This window comes from Hemibagrus wyckioides, linkage group LG25 (genome assembly GCF_019097595.1).
Source record: "Hemibagrus wyckioides isolate EC202008001 linkage group LG25, SWU_Hwy_1.0, whole genome shotgun sequence".
In the NCBI taxonomy this organism is placed as follows: domain Eukaryota; kingdom Metazoa; phylum Chordata; class Actinopteri; order Siluriformes; family Bagridae; genus Hemibagrus; species Hemibagrus wyckioides.
This window is the reverse complement of record NC_080734.1, coordinates 15,872,031-15,890,428: the sequence shown is the minus strand read 5'-3', so window position 1 is coordinate 15,890,428 and position 18,398 is coordinate 15,872,031. Positions and strand designations below refer to the sequence as shown.

Here is an 18,398-nt window from a genome sequence, read left to right as displayed (position 1 = left end):
TGCCTCAGCAACTTATTTGTGTGTGTGTGTGGATCACCAGTCCCAGATTTAAGCTTTCAGAAGTTCCTGGAGGTGATTTCAAAGTGCAGGTCAGCTGCTTTTGGTTAGAGTGAAAAGCACTGGAAGTCCTCAACATCCGATCATCTTCTCTGATAATCCAGCCTTCAGGGTTCAGGTTTGAAGGAGAGATTCTGTGCAGCCCAGGAAACTCATCTGTTTGCTATATGTTGTCTAATAGCCAGTTCAACAGGGATATAATATCATAGAACTGAGGGTCCCAGCTACTCCCAGGCTACTGTAGTTAACTGTAGCTAACGTGTCTAAATGGAACTAGTTAAATAATCATCTAGTCCAAAACATAAATAAATGTCTTTGATATGGTAGCTGCTTTAGCCTACACTCATAGGCTACACTTTATTAGTACCTCTGATCGCTGGCAGGAGCAATACCATGATCAAGGAGGTGGTTTGCCCAAAGCGAGGCTCAGCCATTGCACTCGGGCTGTGCTGACCTTTGCGAATTCCCCAAAATCCGGGAATCTCGACTGCATAATTTCTGATAGTGGAGGACTGTGTTCGCGATTTCCCCTTTCTCATTTTTGGACAAAAATGTGGGACAAATAAAGGTTTATCTTATCTTATTTATGCCATTATCCAGTCATCTAGTCATGTGGCAGCAGTGCAATGAAGAGAATAGAATTATGCAAATGAAGGGAAAAAGCTTCAGTTAATGTTCATATCAAACATCAGTATGGGAAAAGAATAGAAAGAAAACCTTCTGGGATCTTCACACACAACAGACTCTGGAGTTTATACAAAATAGTGAAATATTTCTGTGGGCAGAAATAAGGTCAGAGAAGTTGATTTGAACTGCCTGAAAGTCCACAGTAAATAAATAAAAAAACATGGTGAGCAGAAACGCAAGCTGAAGATTGGAAAAAGAAACTCTAATAATGCATGTGGGTCATGACCTTTGAAGCTCTCGAACCTTTCAAGAAAAAAAATGCAGAATGTCTGGTTTTTGACATAGCAATATTTTTGTATAAAGCATCTAATGAGAAAAACGCAGGAAGTTGATGCAAGCAAATTAATGCCTCTGACAAACACATGGCTAATGTTTATAAGTCTTTCCACAATAATCATGCTGTTCATTTGTGAACTGAGGACATCTCATATACTATGCTCTGGTATCTGTCCCTGCTTAACACGCACAAACACACACCTATGTTCATTTTCTGCTTTTGTTACTCGCAATGTTCATAAGTGAACAAATTCATACACGCATATACAAACACACACACGGCCACCGTCTCCCCAGAGGGAGTCAGATTTATGTATGTTTATTTATCCCAACACTGTTGGTCTCTAGGGGTCAAGCAGGGTCAAGCGCTCCCAGAAGAAACCAAGGAATTCTCCTGTAATTCCTCTCACCACAGACATAAACACTCGTTTCAGAGCTATGCTCTTCCGTCCCCTGGGTTGAGAACACATGGGTTCATTACCTCCTCTCATCTGTATGCAACCTACAACAGTGCACATGTAGCCTTACTGCTACTCCTGGTCTTTTATTTGTTGGACTGACTTGTTGTGATGATGACATGTGGGTGTGGCTTAGCTTAGTTTGTGTTTGTTATTAGGACAGGAACTGTGCCTTGGGTCATAGAGAAAACTTAAGAGGAAGCCAGGACTGGAGAAATCATTGGAGGACAGAAGTGCATTGGAGGAGGACACAAACTGCATGTCCTTTCCAACATCTACGCACACACACACACACATACACACAGTGTTAATTCAACCACGCATGCACACACACGGTAGCCGTTTTTCTCATCAGGTTCTTGTTCCGGGTTTGATTGATTTCAAGAGAATGTTCAGTCCATTATATATGAGGCGGGAGTGTGGGCTGGGTTTGGAAATACCTATAGACCTATGTGTGGGCTGAACAATGCCTGGTGTTTCTATGAGTCTCCATGAGTCTAGTGTGGTCACACAGTTCATTCTCTTCACTACATAAAGTCCGCAATTGTGGTAAATTTCTTGCACAATTCAAAAAACTTCACTGTAATGGGACTTCTTACCAAACGCAGCAAATCGGCTGTGGAGTTAGTACTGGGAAAAACGTTCTCAAGAGACACAGAGTGAGAAAGAGGCCGAGATTGAGAGAGTCACAAGAAATTAAATCGGGACCACTTAGCAGTCACTGTGTACAAGGGAGATGGCTGCTTGCCCAACTCTGAGGTTTCATAGCCTCTCAGCGGCTCTCACTAGAGTATTTCAGAGTAAATGCTGCATGTGACATCTCCAGCATTCACTTCTTATTGGTGTGTTGGTGTTATGGAGCGCTCAGGCCTGTCACATGATTCTGATCTTTGCACGTAAATGGAAGAACTGCCCCAACACCCGGCCTTACAACATATGAGCCAATAGTGTCAAAGTTTAGATTTGATGCAGGGGGGATCTTAAATTCCAGTCAAACCAGTCAAGAGAATCTTGATCGTGTCTCATCACTTAGGTTGCAAGACAGAGAGCCTGTTTCCATCCACTGCATATTTACTTCCTTTCAATGTGCAAGTGATGCCTTTTGAGCCATCAGTACCCTGTATATTTATATATAGGTTTTTGCCCCCTACTGTCGTGTTATACGATGAGGAATTTGTGGTGTAGTAATAAGTTTCTCTGGCAGCAGGTAACTGGAGCATGCTTCAGTAATAAAAGTTAATGTAGTAAAAATTTAGTGTAGTAGACAAAGTTTCCAGAGAATCAAGAGTGTTTCAGACAAAAGCCCTTCATCAACTGTGCAAGCCATAGCTTTCTGAGGCTTTCTGAGACGAAACCAAATCTCATTTATACAGAAGAGCATGCACAGCACATCAGGGATCCCTATAAGAAAAAGCAGTATGGTTTCATATGTTGAATTTTTTGCTTACATTTGATATTAAGCTTGGATCTGTTTGTGGAGAGTTTTGGATGTTCTACCCAGGTCTATATGGGTTTCTTCAGGGTTCTTTGGGTTCTGGCCACCTATTAAAATGTGAATGTTACATTTTTCAAGATATTGAGGCAGTTATTATAAAGTGAGGTGAGTTTACTTTTCTTCTTTAAACAAAAAAATACATGGCGAAAAACTTAGTAAGAATTTACATCTGCATCTCTGGGGGTTGGGGGTTCGATTCCCACCTCTGCCTCGTGTGCATGCCAAGTTTGCATGTTCTCCCTGTGCTTCAGGGGTTTACTCCAGGTACACTGGTTTCCTCCCTTGGTCCAAAGACATGCCTTGTAGGCTGATTGGCATCTCTAAATTGTGTGTGTGATTGTGCACTGAGATGGATTGGCTCAACCACCTTGTGCCCCGAGTCCTCTGGGATAGGATGACCAGAAAAGGAAAAGCAGAAAAGAAAACGGATGGATGAAAATTCTTGTCTGTGGTAATCAGCCCATGTGCTACAGATAATGAAGATTAAGTTTTTGTTTTGTCTTTAAATGCTAGAATGTTCTTTTACTTGTTAATAGTACTCAGCAATGAAAATGCATGTCATTTTGTGTGTGTGTGTGTGTGTTGAATGGAATGCACCTCTTTTCAGTTTCCCTCACTGTTAATGCCTGGATGGAAAACAGGTACCGAAAGGCTCCGCATCACTAAAAATGACTTACTGCTACTCAGATGTGTGTGAGTTTATGAAGGCTGAGTGATGCCAGAGACCTTACAATGCATGTTATGATGAGGAAAGCACAGTTCATGGTAGTTCATGGTACTTAACTGGCTTTAATAAATGCCATGAGGGCAGTAGGAGTGCTCAGAACCGGTCGCCTGTAATTACCTTTTCACTGGGGACTGTGATTAGTCGTGTCTAACAGTGATTAGCAGAGGACTACACACACACACACACACAAAACACTGGTTACACCATCCAGGGCTGTCCTCTGCCTTGTATTCCGAGTCCCCTGAGAGAGGCTCCAGGTTCCTTATGACTCTGTGTAGGAGCGCTACAGAAAATGGATGGAATTCATATGCAGAGGGGTTGTCTGTAATCATGCACTAATATTTGAATTAATGATGAGTTAAGGCATGTACTAATCACAAACTATGAACTATGCTTATGCTTAACAAGCACCTGGGGCATATCCGAGAGCAGAAATAGGTGTAAACACATGCTGTTAGATAAACTTTACCCTAAATAGTCCATAACAATCTATTGTGTCCTGTATTGTTCCAGTCACTGCTTTATAAACAATACTTCCTAGGTCAGACTGGAGGTTTCATGCTGCGAGGGTTTAACAGTAGAACAATATGCACAACGTTTCATCAGTCCAATAGGTAATTGGGTTTGTGGGTTCGACGTGATCAAGCATGACAGCGAGTTGAAAGCCTCAATGATGACAATGTTATGCAGTTTGCACTTAAAGGCCATGAAGCTGACTTTAGATTTTAATTCATACATACAGATTCTCCAACAGTTGATAACTTCAGGATGGATAGGTAAAGGATGGATAGATGGATGGATTTAATGGTGATCTGGCATCCCATTCATGGTGTATTCCTATCTCGTGTTTCCGGGAAAAGGCTCTGAATGAATGAACGAATGATTGACTGTTGCTATGAATGTTATCCCTAAACACTAAACAATCCTTTTATATCCTTCCCCACGGTCAGTATTTTCTGTTTTAGCTCTTGTGTTGGTCACTTCCTGATTCCTATTGACCCTACTGCTTACAAGAAACAGAGATCTGGCACTTATTTGTCATCATTTAATGTTAAGGATAAGACTTTATTAACCTTAATAAAGCGTAATCAAGTAAATGAACTACAGGATGTTGAAAGGACGAAATTTGCTCGGGACTCATTTGCTGCAATAGGATATATATATATTAATAAATAAATAAATAAATAAATAAATAAATGGTTTGTGGATAAAATTCAATAAGAACAAATGCAGACTTGCAAAACTTTTAACTGCATTGGTAACTGAGTAAATGCTTCAAAACCATTCATCATAATATATTTAACAGAGAATATCTTTATTAAAATAAAGCAATTATCATTGCATCATTTAGTGACCGTCTTCTCAACATGCCTCAGGCGTTCGGAGCTGGTTTTACCTGAAGGTTTTGTCAAGCAGATGAAAAGATCTTTAATCTCCGTGGTGGATGAGCACCTCACCATACATGGCTGTGAAATGTAATGTGGAGAACAGCAGCCAGACAGAACAAGGTGAAAGGTTGAGAGTGATAAAGAAAGCTGTGTGGTCTTTGTATGCCACCTGGTGGATTAGTGGGACATCCTAAACATCCCTCCTGTATTATATCATTTTATTAGTAAAGAGACGGTATATGTACAGGATTTTAGTCAGGAGCCACAACTGATTCCACCTGTTTAACCATTTTACCAGGACACTGGTGTTCCAGTATGTCTGCAGAATGGAAATTGAATATTCGGATGTTGACAATCAGTGTAAACAAATGATACAGAACTTGGTTGATGTTGTTGTTCTTTGGGCTTCTCCCTGTTTGGGGTCGCCACAGCGGATCATTTGGTCCGCATTTTTTGATTTGGCACAGGGTTTTACGCCGGATGCCCTTCCTGACTCAGCTCTTGGGACCGGCGCTGAATTAACTCTCCAGTAGCTGAGTTGGCTCCCTGCCCGTGAATCAAACCCAAGTCATGGCAATGAGATCATGGGATCCTGCCACTGGACCACCAGGAGACTATATACAACTTGGTTGAAGAGAACACCTTCATATTTTAGATGCTTATGAACAAGTACTTGGGGCATTTTGGAAATTGAATATAAGCAATGAATTTCTCAGACTATAATGCTGTAAAATTCATAAAGCCCTGAGTGTCTTTCATTCAAGTCATTAATCACCCCTGTGGAGTGACATGACTAGGAAATACAAGGCTGAACCTGAACACAACAAATCTTGGCTCTCTAGACTCGGGTGTAGCTTCTGCTCAGTTAGAATGGACACCTGATTAATATTAAGAGTGAAACAACTAGCACTGAGAATCTGTGATGGACTAATCTGCCCACATGTGTTATTTCTGAATATTTTATTTTTACATTTTTATTTTTAGTTACTCAGTCTATCAATCACACACTATAACCAGAGAAGAAAGAACATTAATATAATATAATATATTATATTATATTATATTATATTATAATAAAATAATACACTACAAATTTTAGATAGAATGTTTATATTTTTAAAAAAGACAAAACATTATACAGAAATGTTTGCAATTACACTCATCCGTAGTAGCACTTTACAGAAATTAGGGACCTTTGTACAATATTAAATAGAAAATCAGACACTAAGGACATTTTTAGGTTGTTTTTTTAACCTACTACAGTCTATTATCGTGCTTTTATTTGTAATCACACAGGTCAGTCAGGTTCTTGCACACACACACGTGACCCTAACACAGTGTAACACACTGCAAGATTACTGGACAGGGATACACAGACTCACATGAAACGCTAAACGTCCATGCCTCTGTGGACCAGTGCACAAGCTTCTTGGAGTCTTTTCCACAAGCAAAATCAGGACCTAATCATAAAATTGTGTGCATCAAAAGAAACAAACAACAGAATCGCTTCGATGTGTTTCTGGATCTTATTGGAAACCAACTAATACTAGAAGCAGCAGCACAGCAGGATCCCAGGGAGCCTCCTGAAGCAAGCAGGGCCGATCTGAACCGAAGCGTTAACTGGGCCTCCATCTTTCCACACACACACGGCTCAGCGCTTCTCCAGTTTCTTAAACTTGGCCTCTGGAAAGAAAAACAAAAAGACAAGTGTATTGAAATCGGCTTCACCGGAACTAGAAACCTCTTTGAAGCCAAGTCAGAAAAACATTTTGCAGGATGAAAGCACATCACAATGTCATCTCAAACTCATTTTACTGTTTGATCAGGTAAAGGAACCAGTCCATGTGCTGTCTGAGGACCTGTTCACACCTGGAAGTAACTGTCACGAGTGAGCACAAGCAGACAGATGTTCACATCTGGCTTTATCAAGGCGTCCCAAGCGTCCGCTCCAGTTCAGATTTGCAGGCATCATTTCCTCCAGAGGAAGATTGTCACGTTGCATGTTTATTATGACAGCTTTCCTCTCTATGTTTCTTTGAGGCAGAAATACTATTTTAAAAGTATGCTTTGTGCACCATGTGGTCTTCTAACAAACTTCTAGATGAATGGCAGATGAGACGATGAAAGACGCTAGGAAAAGCTTCGGTTTCTGTTGTTTTAGGCATAAGACCTCGCAGAGGAACAGAGTGATTAGTCTGCGAATCGATTAGTTGCTCTCACTATAAATGCGACAACCTCGAGCGATCGGATCACAAAGTGTTCACGTGCTCGGCTCAGCCAGGTGTAACCAGAGGGCAAATCTGCTCTCACTGCCCCACCTAGTGGTATAGACCCTTTATCTCCTAACATATAATGCAAAATATTTGTATTTAAATATAATTAGGTTGAACTCACCCAGTTTTTTGGAGTACGTGTCCAGTTTATACGCAGCCTGCTCCAGAGCTGTGACCTGTTCCTCAATCTGGTTTATCTGGTCTAGGTATGGCTGCAAGCTCGCATCTACACACACACACACACACACACACACACACACAATAAAAACAGTGTTGTAAAATGTGGTTTAATCAATCAGACCCTTCAGGATCTCTGTGTATTTATTTTGTAATTGTTGCTGAAATTTCAAACACAGGGTTCTTCTGTTAAACTCGTACCAGTGAAGACACATACACTGATCAGGTATAACATTATGACCACTGACAGGTGAAATGAATAAGACTGATGGCACCTGTTAGTGGGCGGGATATATTAGGCAGCAAATGAACATTATTTCTTCACAGTTGATGTGTTAGAAGCAGAAGCGGAAGGATTTGAGCGAGTTTGACAAGGGCCAAACTGTGATGGCTAGACGACTGGATCAGAGCATCTCCAAAACTGTAGCTCTTGTGGGGTGTTCCCGGTGTGCAGTGGTCAGTATCTATCAAAAGTATCCATTAAGTCCTGTAAGTAGGATCTGCTGCTAACATCTTAGTGCCAGATACCACAGCACACCTTCAGGGATCTAGTGGAGTCCATGCCTCGACAGGTCAGGGCTGTTTTGGCAGCAAACATAATATTAGGCAGGTGGTCATAATGTTATGCCTGATCAGTGTATATAATTACTGTCTATGAGAGCTGTACTCATGTTCCAATTACACTAAAGTGAATTAAAGAGAGATTTGGCTGAATCATGTTGTGACGATGTCACACGATACGTCTCGGCCCAGATATGCAAATAAATCTGCTGCGGGTTTGGAAAAAATAAAACGAAAAACACAAGCGCCTTTGAATACTGTGACATAACTTGATTGTGTTAATTGCTAAATCCTGGAGGGACTGGTTAAGGGGGAAAAAATGTATCATGTGCGGGAGAACTCACACTTCTGGTTGAGGTCTTGCAAGTTACGGCTGATGTTGATGGAAATGTCCTTCATCTCCATGTACTTCAGGCTGGTGAGCTTGTTCATGTTCTCCAGAAGTTTATAGTCTTCACAAGTGGCTAATAAAAATAATAATAATAATAATAATCATCATTATCATCATCATCCACACACAGAGAAACTGTGTAGTATACAATGAGAATATTATACAATTGTCAAACCATGCTGTGAAGCTCACACTTTTTTTTTTTTTTACCCTATTAGTATATGTCTAACATCATCTTTTTCAACACTACTGTTTATTCTTAAACCTGATTGGTCAGAAGGTCTTGCTTTTATTTTCTAGAACAATTTAATTCTAATTGCAGGTTTATATAAATATTATTCTGGTCACAATCCTTTATTTTACACAACGATGTAATCTAAGCTTCATACTACAAGAAATGAAAAATTGTTAAATCAAGACAGTGAGTATTAGACAGTGTGTGTGTGCATGCTCAGTCAATAATAGTGCCTTTCCTCCAGACAGTGATTTACAGCATGGTATTTACATTTACAGCATTTGGCAGACGGCCTTATCTAGAGCGACGTGCTTCGAAGTCTCTTTCAATGAATACATCAACACTGTTAATGTGCAACCTGATTTACTCTGACACACATTTAAGATATATCTCACTTTGTTACTTGTCTTATTGATTTTCTATTGATCAAGACATGCCAGGTTTGTTTACATGCCTACGGTTGAGAAGCAAGTCCAAAAATCAAAGCTGAAAATAATATCAGATGGTATAATACAAGCAAGTTTTGCACTGTTTGAACAAAGGTTTGTGGACTGACTCTCACACCCATGTCTCTTTTTTTTCCTTCCCCAAAACTGTGGCCACACAATTGTACAGAATGGCTCTGTATGCTATAGGAATTTCCCTTCACTGGAACTAAGGAGCTCAAACATGTTCCAGCATGATGATGCCCCTGTACATAAAGCACAGAGTACCATGATGAAGAGATTGTGTGATAATGTTGGAGTGGAGTGTCCTGCACTGAGCCCTGACTCCGACTCAACACCACTGAACACCTTCGGAATGAACTGGAACACCGACTACATCCCAGACCTCCTCACTCTTTCTTCATCAGGGTCTGATCTCACTAATCACAAATCCCCACAGACACAATCCAACATCTAGTGGAAAATCCTTCACAGAAGAGCTAAATCTCTAAAAAGAAGTCATCTGGTGGAGACTCTAGCCAGAGATGTCCACAGGCTGATTCTGACATGTTTCTGTTTGAGTAATCAATTTCATTTCATGTGAAATAGATATTCATTATTATCCAAAGCCACACAAATCGTTTAAAGGTTCTTGTTAAGATGATAGATAGATAGATAGATAGATAGATAGATAGATAGATAGATAGATAGATAGATAGATAGATAGATAGATAGATAGATCAGGCATAACATTACAATCAGTGAGAGATGATGTGAATAACTCATCATGGCACCTGTTAGTGGGTGGGATATATTAGGCAGCAAGTGAACATTTTGTCCTCAAAGTTGATGTGTTAGAAGAAGAAAAATGGCCAAGCGTAAGGATTTGAGCGAGTTTGATAAAGGGCCAAATTGTGATGGCTAGACCACTGGATCAGAGCATCTCCAAAACTGCAGCTCTTGTGGGGTGTTCCCGGTCTGCAGTGGTCAGTATCTATCAAAAGTGGTCCAAGGAAGGAACAGTGGTGAACCGGCGACATGGTCATGGGTGGTCAAGGCTCACTGATGCCCGTAGGGAGCAAAGGCTGGCCCGTGTGATCCATTTCAACAGATGAGCTACTGTTGCTCAAATTGCTGAAGAAGTTAATGCTGGTTCTGATAGAAAGGTGTCAGAATACACAGTGCATGAAAGGGGGACCAACACAATATTAGGCAGGTGGTCATAATGTTATGCCTGATCGGTGTATATCTGTTATAACTGTATCTCTTTTCCAGTCCTTTCTCATCTTTTCTTTGTGTTAACGTTTCTGCTGTTTGAATTAATTTCGGTTTTCTCCATTGCTTATGAGTCCCATTCATCACATATTCTCTAAGTAAGGAGATTAACCGAAACAGCAGTGGGGAAAACGACAAAATGGAGGAATCACGTACGATTTAAGTGCCTCGTTGTGCGGTCTGGTGGAAAAACGCTTATGCAGATTGTTTGTGTTCACCTGTCAGTTCTCCTTGTAGAAAAACTGCCATCTTTTCAAACATATCTTTGCAGAGCTCGTTGATGTCAGGCTCAGCCGGCTCTGTAGCCTCTTCAGCTGTTTCCACTCCACCATCATCTGCCAAAAAAACAACAACAACAGGAATTCAATCACCAAAAGACACGATTTAATGTCATGCATCTGTGCATGTTAAGTTTCTAAATGAAGTTGCATTCAATTATATGCACGAGCTTTCCTGAATATTGTTTGGAAAATAGGAGTGGATGAATGCATCTAATGCATGAGGCATAAACATCCAAAAACAACTCCTTGACTCAGGCTGAATTCAAAAATGGGATTAAAAAATGGGTAGTGCACTAGATAGGGCTCAGAAGCCACTGTGTCCTATTCAGTGTAGTGCACAGATACCACTCAGAGGAAGGTAAATGTGACTCTGCCTCAGTATATTATGATGCACATCAGAGTATAATGGAGACAGGTATCTTGCTGCTAGTGAGCGAACATGTCTGGTACGTTCATTAACTCACTGTTGTTGGTGGATCTTTTCGGCGCAGGCGCTACATTTCCACTCGCCTCTTCGTGCCCAGGATGTTCTCCCGTATCGGCGTCGTTCCTCAGCTGAAGCACTGATGGAGGCACTCGAGAAATACTGTCCATAGCAGCTGCCTCCTGTCCCGTCGCCGCCATTTTCACTTCCTCCCTGTCACATGACACGGCGGGCCACGTGACTCTCATGGGTTCACAACCACACCCTATTCACTAGATATAAACACTAAAAAAACAAAAGAAATTGCTGTATATTGTGTAATTCTGACTAACATGGACAAAAATGTTAAATATATATATATATATATTTTTTTTGTTTTATTGATTTATTATCGAATGCTGTATGCTTGTCTGCACCATTCCATCTATGGTTCACATACAATTTTAATGTAATTTAGGACTAGTCCAACTTTGATTTATTTAACTCTTAATTCTTTAAGTTTCACGATGGATTAAAGTGCACATTTATTTGTGCCTCGGATACGGCTCTTAGAGACGAACCCTTTTTGGTAACCCTCTAAAGCTCGTATTTTCAAAATAAAAGTCATCCAATAGGGACCTTTGCTCCCTAAACAACAAAATGTATTATTTATACACGACAGTGACATTTCACAAAATATCTGTATTTATTTTTGTCCACCAGTGATTTTCTTAAAATGTCTTAAAATATCTGATAAATATTTGGAGCACGCAACTAAATACATCTGGTGGAAATTTTTATTCTTATTAAAGGTTTCTAAAATATGGATATATATATATATAAGAATTAATAAACTATATATAAACATTTTGTTATTTGACGCACAACATCTAAGGAGCATGGATTTGAATAAACGAAATAGTGCACATGTATAGCATTCATGGTGACCTCTTAATAAGTGCCTAAAAGCAGGTAGGAGTTCACTTTGTTTGACGAGAAATCCAGCGGCGGTGTTATTATTTTGACATCGAGTACGTAGTGCTCTAGTGTGCGGATTGGGACACAGCCCATCTCCGGCAGTTCCTCACTCTCTCCACCCGTGACGATGCGAGTCGGCCGTGACAGGGCAGCGCGGACTGTAAACATGGCGGCGTGCACAGCCACAAGCCTGCGCCGCTGTTCGCCTCCTTAACTGAAGCCTGTAGAGTCGAGACAGCTGAGTCATGGAGACCGAGGAAGAGCAGCACATGACGACGCTCTTGTGCATGGGCTTTCCGGATCCCGTCGCCATTCGGAAAGCCCTGCGTCTGGCCAAGAACGACATCAACGAGGCCGTGGCTTTCCTGACCAACGAGAGCCCCGGACTCGGCTTTGGCTATGAGCCGATGGAGAGCGGCCCCAGCCCGGGCTCGGGGCCCAGCGGAGACCGCGACACCACCGGGAGGACCGGCAGCAGCGGCGGCGGCTTCGACCCTCCTCCCGCTTACCACGATGTTGTAGAAAGCGAGGTAAGACCGAAAGCTGGTGGTGTGCGCAGCGCCTGTCATTCCCACGGAGGGAATTGTTCAGTTAGTTAGCCGCTGGGAAGCTAGCGAGCACTTACCGAGGCTGTTCAGCCCTGCTGTCAAAAGCTGGAGGGAAAAGTGCAGAGATGTTCGCGCTAACTGGCTAACACACTGGGGGAGTTGCATGGCCGCGTGCGGGGAAGGAATTAGATAGCGGTCGTAATGTTTTTCGTTATGAGATAAAAAAAAAACTCTAGCACGTGTTAGAGCCTGGGGTATTAAATAATAAAGGTATTTAACATGAATTAATATTAAATAGTAAGCTTTTCTAGTGGAGGGAGGGAGGGAGGGGGCTCTTTAATACTACACGCTAATAGTTAAAGGTGCAATATTCAAAAAAAATTTTCTTTCCTTGTACAAATAATGTGGGCGTTTAATGTAGAAGTGATTTTAAAAACAATAGTTTAAGCCATTGTTTCAGATCATGTGTATCATGTAGTTGTGAATAAAACAGTGTAGAATTCTGTCTTCCGGTCCGGAACGGTTTGTTTGTGTTCAGAGTCATTGTAAGACACGCCCCTAATGCTTTGTCATGTCCTCGTAAATCATTATCAGGACAAGTTGCATGTTAAATTCGAGCTGTGAGCATTTAAAGCCTCTGAGTGTGCTTGAAAGGAATGCTAGTGTGTAGTTAGCATGCTAGATGTCCAACCCAAGGGCCCCAGATTTGCCCAGATGTTTAATTGGCCCTCGGTCAAGGCAACATGCTGTGATTCTTCCTTTTCACCTGACCTAAGATGCAAGAACCTTGTTTTCCTTCGACTACACGTACGAATGATACCAAGCCACGTCTACAAACCGAATCCAGAGGGTTAACACTGAAACGGAGCGATTCCGAAAGAGCAGGAAACCATCAAACGCCGAAGTGGATATGTGGAAGTGTTAATAAATCAATTATGATCATTTAGTTTGTCCAGTTACATTACTCCTACACCGTTCACTTAATTAGGATGTAAATACTCCCATACTCTCAAAAACACTCATAAAGGGGGTGGTGGTAGGCTCTGGGTCGTTGACTGGAAGATCAAGGTTCAAGCCCCAAACTGCCACCTTTGGGCCCTTGAGCAACCCGCACTGCATCACGGCTGACCCTGCGCTCTGACCCCCAACCCCCGAGGATGAGAGATGTGAAGAAAGAATGTCACTGTTCAGTAATGTATATGTGACAATTAAAGATAACTTAACTTGATAAGGTTTGGGGGCGGAGTCAATTAATAAAGAAAATAATTCAAATCGTATTAAACTCCAACAATGAAACCTTTAGAGGTATTTATTTCTCAGAAAGCATACCTAGTTAATCTTTAAGTAAGTCTTACCACGTTGTTCCTGTTAGTTTCCCTTTAACTGTAAAAAAAAAAAAAAAAACACACGTGACTCAGTCTGGTTAGTTTTACTTTATCATTAAACCATCACCTGCTTTCTAAAACTAAAACTCCTTTCATGAAGAAAAACACATACTTTTGAGTGTGTAGAATACAAAAGAATATGAAATATAGGAATATGGGACATCCTAACATGTTTATTAATCCTAAAGAGGAAATTTGGTGTCACAATACAGGAGCAACAGGGAGGATTTAAACACGAGCATTATTTACAGACTGAGATTTCTGTACAGATTAACCACATGCAAAATATACCAGGTTAGCATGTTTCAAGCTATGTGTTAAGGCATGCATGGTGTGTGTGTATAAAAAATGTACATTGGTCACATTGCACAGTAACATTACGCCTTAAAGGAAGTGTACGCTGTTGCCCAGTTACACACACTAGCTGTAAACAAACTCCTCTTTGCTTTTCAGCTTATCTTCATTCACTCTTCCTTTATATAATTTATACTCTTTACCCGTCTTCTTATTTATTTGTCCATGTTTCATTTACAACATCTACCAGAAGCAGTAGAACATCAGGGTAAGTTCAGGATACTTATTTTAATATACTAAGATTCATTCTGGACTTTGCTTGTAAATGCTGGACACTGTTTAGCAGGAGGTGTAATTTGTCGTAATTAGTTATGTACATTGTTATTGTGGCAGAATTCTCAATTCTGGTTGGTCAGAAGGCGTTGATCAGATTTCTATAACAACAGCGCTGACGGTCTTGATAAGTTTATATTAAATTAGATCGAGCTTTCAGCCATGAGAGAAGCTCCGGGTCACGGATCATGTGCGATCTACCGTCTTCTCTCCCAGTGGTAGTCGCTGCACCGAGTCGCTCCATATTTTCAACTTTTCTCAACTTTGTGGCACTGCTGGACACGCCCACATCTAGCCGCTAACTGATGCTCATGACGCCGGATGATCTTCGAGTCGCTGTAAGGTGTGAAGGTAGCGCTAGTGTAAGATTTTGTTGGATTACAAGGAAGTGAACACCATCAGCCATGACCCTTAGTCCCATACTGTAATTACTCAATACTGTCATCACATGTTTAGCAATTATATGATTCATTAGTGATTAGTCTTTTTTTTTGTTTCAGTTTCTTTGACATGAATGATTTTCATAAAGCTCCACCCCCAGCATCTACAGTGACCAGTAGAGTGGCTATAAAATGACTGACAGGAGGTGCATCTAAATGTACACATATATTATGGACACGAAGTCTGTTTTACACTGGGGTTAAACATTTTACTGCTTTTCCATATACTTTCCTCCATCTCCTACTTGATTATGTAGAAATACCGTTTGTATTGTCAATTTAATTGAAATTCTGTTCTTAGTACGTTTCGTAAAAATTGTATATTTTTATCGTTAATCTTTATTTCATTCTTATTGATACTGTTTTTATGATGCGGACATAAAGCATGTGCTGTGCACGGTTGTCTATGTGATAAAATTTTAATTTGAGGAAAAAAAGGATGAGATCGATGATGTCAAACTCACATGTTTCTTTTCTCTCTAACTGGTAGGATTGTCGGAGCATCAGGGCAAAGAGGTTAGTCCGTGTTATTGTGCGTTCACACCTACAGGGACAAAGCGACAGGAGAGCTTTCATTTTCCGTGAGATTTGCAACTTCCAGTGAGCATGCGCTAGTGACTCGATATTGGCGTGTCCAGTGACGTGACAAAGTTCGAGCCGACTCGGTGCAGCGACTGTCCATGAGAGCGAAGACGGCAGAGCACGTGTGAGCCATGACACAGAGCTCACACTGCTTCTCCTTCCTCTGGTGTGATATGATGCAGTAGAATGTAAACACCGCTGAATTTTATACACAAACACCAAACTCTCCCTCCAGAATGATTCTGTTTAAAAGCTGATTTGTTGTGAAGTGGAATACAAGTTGCACCACCCACTGATAAGTCATTACTTTGGCAAACAGTAGTAGGAACGCCCACTGGTGACTGAAATCACTGCATGCGTGAAAGGAGCTTTATTCTTTAGGTCTCTTCTCAATTATTCCTTGTCCTTGAAACCCATTATAATGCAGAATTTGGCTTGCATTGGAAGCAGGAAGTCGTAACTCACAGAAGCATCGTTTTCGACCTCGGTGCTTTCATTCACAAAGTGTGTGTGTGTGGAAACGAGGTCACCTTCATGTTCGTCTTTTGTTTGAAAAAGCTACCCAGTTACCTGTGACAAGGGACGTACGCTTTCCTTCTTAAATCAGAAACCTGTATCTGTCTGTATGGAGATCGATCTAAAGGAAATGACTTGTACTTACAGTTCGTTTACCTGCAGCCATGTTGTTTCCAACTCGGAGGATCTCAGACTCGAGGGGATCACGCCGGTCGGGATTTACAACCTCTAGTCGAAGTGTAATAAGACGAATACAGTAAAATATAACACCCAGGACAACACATTGTACATAGAGTAGAGTAGAGAGCACTTAATTAATCACCAAGGGGAAATTACGGATGTTTTATGAATAAATAATCATGTGGTTAGACGCGGCTTTGTGAACATGAGCTACGACTGCTCGTGACTAGCAAATGGATCTTGCTATTAGTAGTCTGTTTGACACATGCACACACACACACACACACATATATATATATATATATATATATATATAAAATCAGGAGAATAGTGTAACATTTCACATGGCTGCAACTCTCAGCTGTACTCTATGTCTGTTGTGTTGTAGACAAACAGACGAACCATAAATTCATTACAGAGTGAAAGTGTCCCAGTTCCTCTCTCTGGGTGCCGACTTTATGGTTAATTAGGCTGAAAAGTGAATATCTCCACTGTTTCCAGTTACTAGAGGTGTAATGATTGGTCAATATGAAGTTCTTGATTAAGGAGAATGCTAGTAGATTAGGTCAGGAGCAGCAGTCCGAGATGTGGAGCATGGAGCATGTCTTCTGAGCTAAATGTTATCCTGCTACTAATCCCACAGACATGTCCACACATCTGCACCAAGTCAATCTGTGGAACTGGATAAAAATATGAAGACACACTCACTCACACATAGGCACACATATGTAATCACACTCACTCACTCACTCACTCACTCACTCACTCACTCACTCACTCACTCACTCTCTCACACACACACACACACACACATAGGCACACATATGTAATCACACTCACTCACTCACTCACTCACTCTCTCACTCTCTCTCTCACACACACACACACACACACACATAGGCACACATATGTAATCACACTCACTCACTCTCTCACTCTCTCTCACACACACACACACACACACACACACACACACACACACACACACACACACACATAGGCACGCATATGTAATCACACTCACTCACTCACTTTCTCACTCTCTCTCTCTCACACACACACACACACACACACACACACATAGGCACGCATATATAATCACACACTCACTCTCTCTTTCTCTCTCACACAGGCACACTCACACAGGCACACATTTAATCTCACACATTTACTCTCTGCCTCTCACACTCCCTCACTCACTCACTCACTCACTCACTCTCACTTACACACACACACTCACTCATAGGCACACATGTAATCTCTCTCACTCACTCACTCTCTCACACACACACATACACACACGGCTGCTTTGTGTTTTTTACCTCGCTGGTTCATCCCAGGTAAAACAGGAAGGTCATAGCTGCAAATATGAGAGAAAATCCATCTGTCACTTTCAGTGAGTCATTTCATTCTCGAGTTCGATCCCATTTTTGACAATTAAATTAGCCAAACTTCTCATAAATGATTTAAGTTTTCACTTTTCTGCTACTCACCCCAGTGTCCAAAACTATAAGTATCTGTTCACAAGCAAAACATTAACCAGCCGTCCATTTAAAGAAGCTGAGCAGACAGAAAAAACCTGTATGGAAGTTATTTTAGTCCCAGTTTTCAAAACACTGCCTTTTTTCCCCATTCTCTCTGTCTTTTTAAGCTGCTTTAATGGTTGTTGATGAAACACCCTGAGCATTCTGTATGCAGTCTCCTAGCCCACTCACTCATCCTTCTCCATCTGTTTAGGAAGGCTGTGGCATTTAGAGCTGTTCTAATAACAGTGCCATGATGAGAGTTTCATGATCTTGTTATAATTATATACATATATATGTGGAAATCTGTTGCTTTGAGTGAAAGGCCAGGTTTTCGGCAATGGCTCTTCACTCTTAGCGTTAGAAACCAGACGACCTGAGGTCTGTGTTGCTCTTCAGATCTGTCTATTTGAAAATACGCTAGCTAGCTCGTCTGGTTTCTAGCGCACACTAGCCTGCACGTTTCTTTCTTTCTTTTGTGGTTTTCATGAATCCCACCATACCCTCAAA

General features: G+C 41.1%; 2 protein-coding genes and 1 non-coding gene across 4 annotated transcripts in view; 2 read left to right on the top strand and 1 right to left on the bottom strand.

The window, feature by feature from the left end:
• Positions 1 to 429: 429 nt before the first annotated feature.
• Positions 430 to 590, top strand: LOC131346336 (U1 spliceosomal RNA). The gene has a single exon (XR_009203603.1). It is a non-coding gene; the product is annotated as a U1 spliceosomal RNA (small nuclear RNA).
• A 5,630-nt stretch (positions 591 to 6,220) lies between these two features.
• Positions 6,221 to 11,370, bottom strand: bloc1s2 (biogenesis of lysosomal organelles complex-1, subunit 2). Its single transcript, XM_058379248.1, has 5 exons — positions 11,171 to 11,370; positions 10,644 to 10,760; positions 8,444 to 8,563; positions 7,483 to 7,587; positions 6,221 to 6,771 (listed from the first exon to the last, which is right to left on the bottom strand). Exons 1-5 carry the CDS (start codon positions 11,328 to 11,330, stop codon positions 6,740 to 6,742), a joined length of 534 nt encoding a protein of 177 aa, XP_058235231.1. The 5' UTR covers positions 11,331 to 11,370; the 3' UTR covers positions 6,221 to 6,739.
• An 825-nt stretch (positions 11,371 to 12,195) lies between these two features.
• usp24 (ubiquitin specific peptidase 24) overlaps positions 12,196 to 18,398 on the top strand; it is a 54,915-nt gene continuing 48,712 nt past the window's right edge. For both annotated transcript variants that reach the window (XM_058379219.1, XM_058379218.1), the window contains exon 1: positions 12,196 to 12,617. In XM_058379219.1, the coding sequence (XP_058235202.1) occupies positions 12,333 to 12,617 (285 nt within the window). In that variant the 5' untranslated portion in view covers positions 12,196 to 12,332. The remainder of the gene's footprint in view (positions 12,618 to 18,398) is intronic.